General features: G+C 42.2%; 1 protein-coding gene across 6 annotated transcripts in view; it reads right to left on the bottom strand.

The window, feature by feature from the left end:
* LOC135219395 (cell adhesion molecule Dscam2-like) overlaps positions 1-2,500 on the bottom strand; it is a 391,041-nt gene that overhangs the window by 218,936 nt on the left and 169,605 nt on the right. For all 6 annotated transcript variants that reach the window (XM_064256138.1, XM_064256137.1, XM_064256139.1 and 3 more), the window contains exon 2: positions 2,054-2,318. In XM_064256138.1, the coding sequence (XP_064112208.1) occupies positions 2,054-2,318 (265 nt within the window). The remainder of the gene's footprint in view (positions 1-2,053; positions 2,319-2,500) is intronic.

Genomic DNA, 2,500 nt, shown 5'->3' with positions numbered 1-2,500 from the left:
GAGAGAGAGAGAGAGAGAGAGAGAGAGATGTAAGTCATGTCAAGGCACTATATTTAAATCATATATGTCGTTAGCAACATCCTGATTAGTCCGTTCAGGCGATATTTCAGCATTTATATATAAAAAAACAACAGCGGAAAATTTCCTTTCACTTCCATTCTCTATGTTCCGTAATTGTTCCTAGTTTTATTTAGTATCTCTTTCCTGGGCAAGTTCTAGACATCCAAGTAGAGAGTCCTGGCGACTTCGGCTGAAGAGTGAAAATGGAATCATCGCAGATCTGTTTAATTCTGCTGACGAATATCAACCCCCTTTTGTCGTGACATTTCTTTCGCCTTTTTCTAAATATCACTGTCTGTCACTCATTCGTCTGGGATGCATACTTTTTTTTTTTTTGCTTTACCTATTCCATCCGAAGTTAGGAATCACTTGGGTGCGAGCTGGACTTTGAAGAAGAATCCAGCCTTTGGTTTTATGAGACATTTACGAATTATTTATGTATCATTTCTCACAGCAAATTGAAGTTGACTCGAGTTGCTGAAGTCATGTTTCAGTTGTAAATATAATGAAAGGTGACAAGCTAGAATGACCTATTTTCTTTTAAGACAATAATACTATTGTTATTTATTATAACACAGTTGTAGTACTGGGACTCATGCTTACCGTCCGATATCAGTGTTACAGAAATCGAGACAGTGAGTGGATCAGGAACCGAAAATCAAATTTAATCAAGAAAAACCTCATGTGAAGGACACTAACATCTAAAATAGTGTCGAAGACTCACTCTCGCCAGCTTTGGGGATGTTATTTCTAGCTGAATGACCTCATTGCTCCCAGCTCTTGGCCTTTGGCTTAAATCCTATATTCTATTCTACATTTTCATAGATTGATCGAACATCTTGATGAGCGAGGAGATGAGAAAATTGATATCGGTTCTAATGTAGGTACTGGGTTTGACTCAATTACTGTCTTTCCACTCAGATGAACTTGCAACATCAGAGTTAACGGGGAGAAGGCAAAACGAAACTGAGTGAGAGCAGCAAAGTAGGGCTGGGAAGCGAATGATGAGATCAAGAGAGACAGACTGCTGTAGAAGCCGTTGCTAAGAAGATGCAGAGTAGGTGAGAGAATGAGACCTTGAGGAACATCAGTAGATTTGGGGAAACGAGTAAATGTTGCAGTCCCATGATAAAATGGAAAGAGTAGGTGAGAAAATAAGACTTGAGGAACACCTGCAGACAACCGCCTTAGTGGCGTGATCAGTATGGTCTTGACCTGCCACCTTGGTGTCAGCGAGTTAGATTCTTGGGCATTCCATTGAGGGGTTAGAGATGTGTATTTCTGGTTATAGAAGTTCACTCTCGACGTGGTTCGGAAGTCACGCAAAGCTGTTGGTCCCGTTGTTGAATAACCACTGGTTCCATGCAACGTAAAAACCCCATAAAAAAAAACCCACGCTGTGTTATTTACATATCACAGTTATGTATTTGGATGCCTATAATTTATCCTGTAGGTTACTGTTTGATTGTAATGCCAATATTGATAAGCGTATTGAGGAACAGTTGGTTTGAACATAAGTAACAGGACGAAGGCCAGTAGGAACGACCAGAAAACCATTGAAAAAGTGCAAAAATTATGACTTAAACTATATGGGAATTGAAGCAGAGTGCATAAGTCAGAGGGGAGTGGAGTGATCTCAATATTTCCATTCAACCACGTTATGGGACAGTCAGAAAGAAAACAAAATTCCTGAATATGATAATGAAACTAATCTACTAACCCCCGTTTCTTTGCAACGTACCCTCGGCCCCTTGCTGCAACCACTTTCGTTCCTTTTACTCTACCTCCTTTCATATTCTCTTTCTTCATCTTACTTTCCACCCTCTCCTAACACTTGATTCATAGTGCAACTGCTTTGAGGTTTTCCTCCTGTTACACCTTTCAACCCTTTTACCGTCAATTTCCATTTCAGCGCTGAATGACCTCACAGGTCCCAGTGCTTGGCCTTTGACCAAAATTCTATATATTCTATATATTCAACTAATCTACTAACCTATAAGTCGCTGCGTGGATGTCATGTCGGTACTGATCTGGTCGAAACGGCAAGAGAGTGAGGGTGACGTTCCCGTGGGTACCTGACACCAGTCGGAGGCTACCCACGGATTCGGCCTGTGCCCCATCCGCTGTCACCCAGGTGATCGTGGGCGGAGGGGTCGCGGCAGCGACGCAACTGAGCGTGACGCCGTGTTCGTTTGGAAACGTCTTGACCGGAGGAGGCTCTTGAAGAAGGCGGGGTCCTTCGCGTATCGCCAGAGTTCCTGTAGGAAGAAGGAAGAAGAAAAACACTTGTTATCCTGTCTCGTGACTGTCACAAAATTACGCGCACACACAGCTACATCAGTATCACATCTAACTTTTTCCCGTAACATAGAATCTAGCCTGTAATCAGAGGTTTTTGCATCTGCTTTTCAAGAATGAGTCTCAAGATGAACTTCCGACC

This window comes from Macrobrachium nipponense, chromosome 1 (genome assembly GCF_015104395.2).
Source record: "Macrobrachium nipponense isolate FS-2020 chromosome 1, ASM1510439v2, whole genome shotgun sequence".
Lineage (NCBI taxonomy): Eukaryota > Metazoa > Arthropoda > Malacostraca > Decapoda > Palaemonidae > Macrobrachium > Macrobrachium nipponense.
Note: the sequence above shows the minus strand (reverse complement) of the source record. Positions and strands in the feature narration are given on the sequence as shown.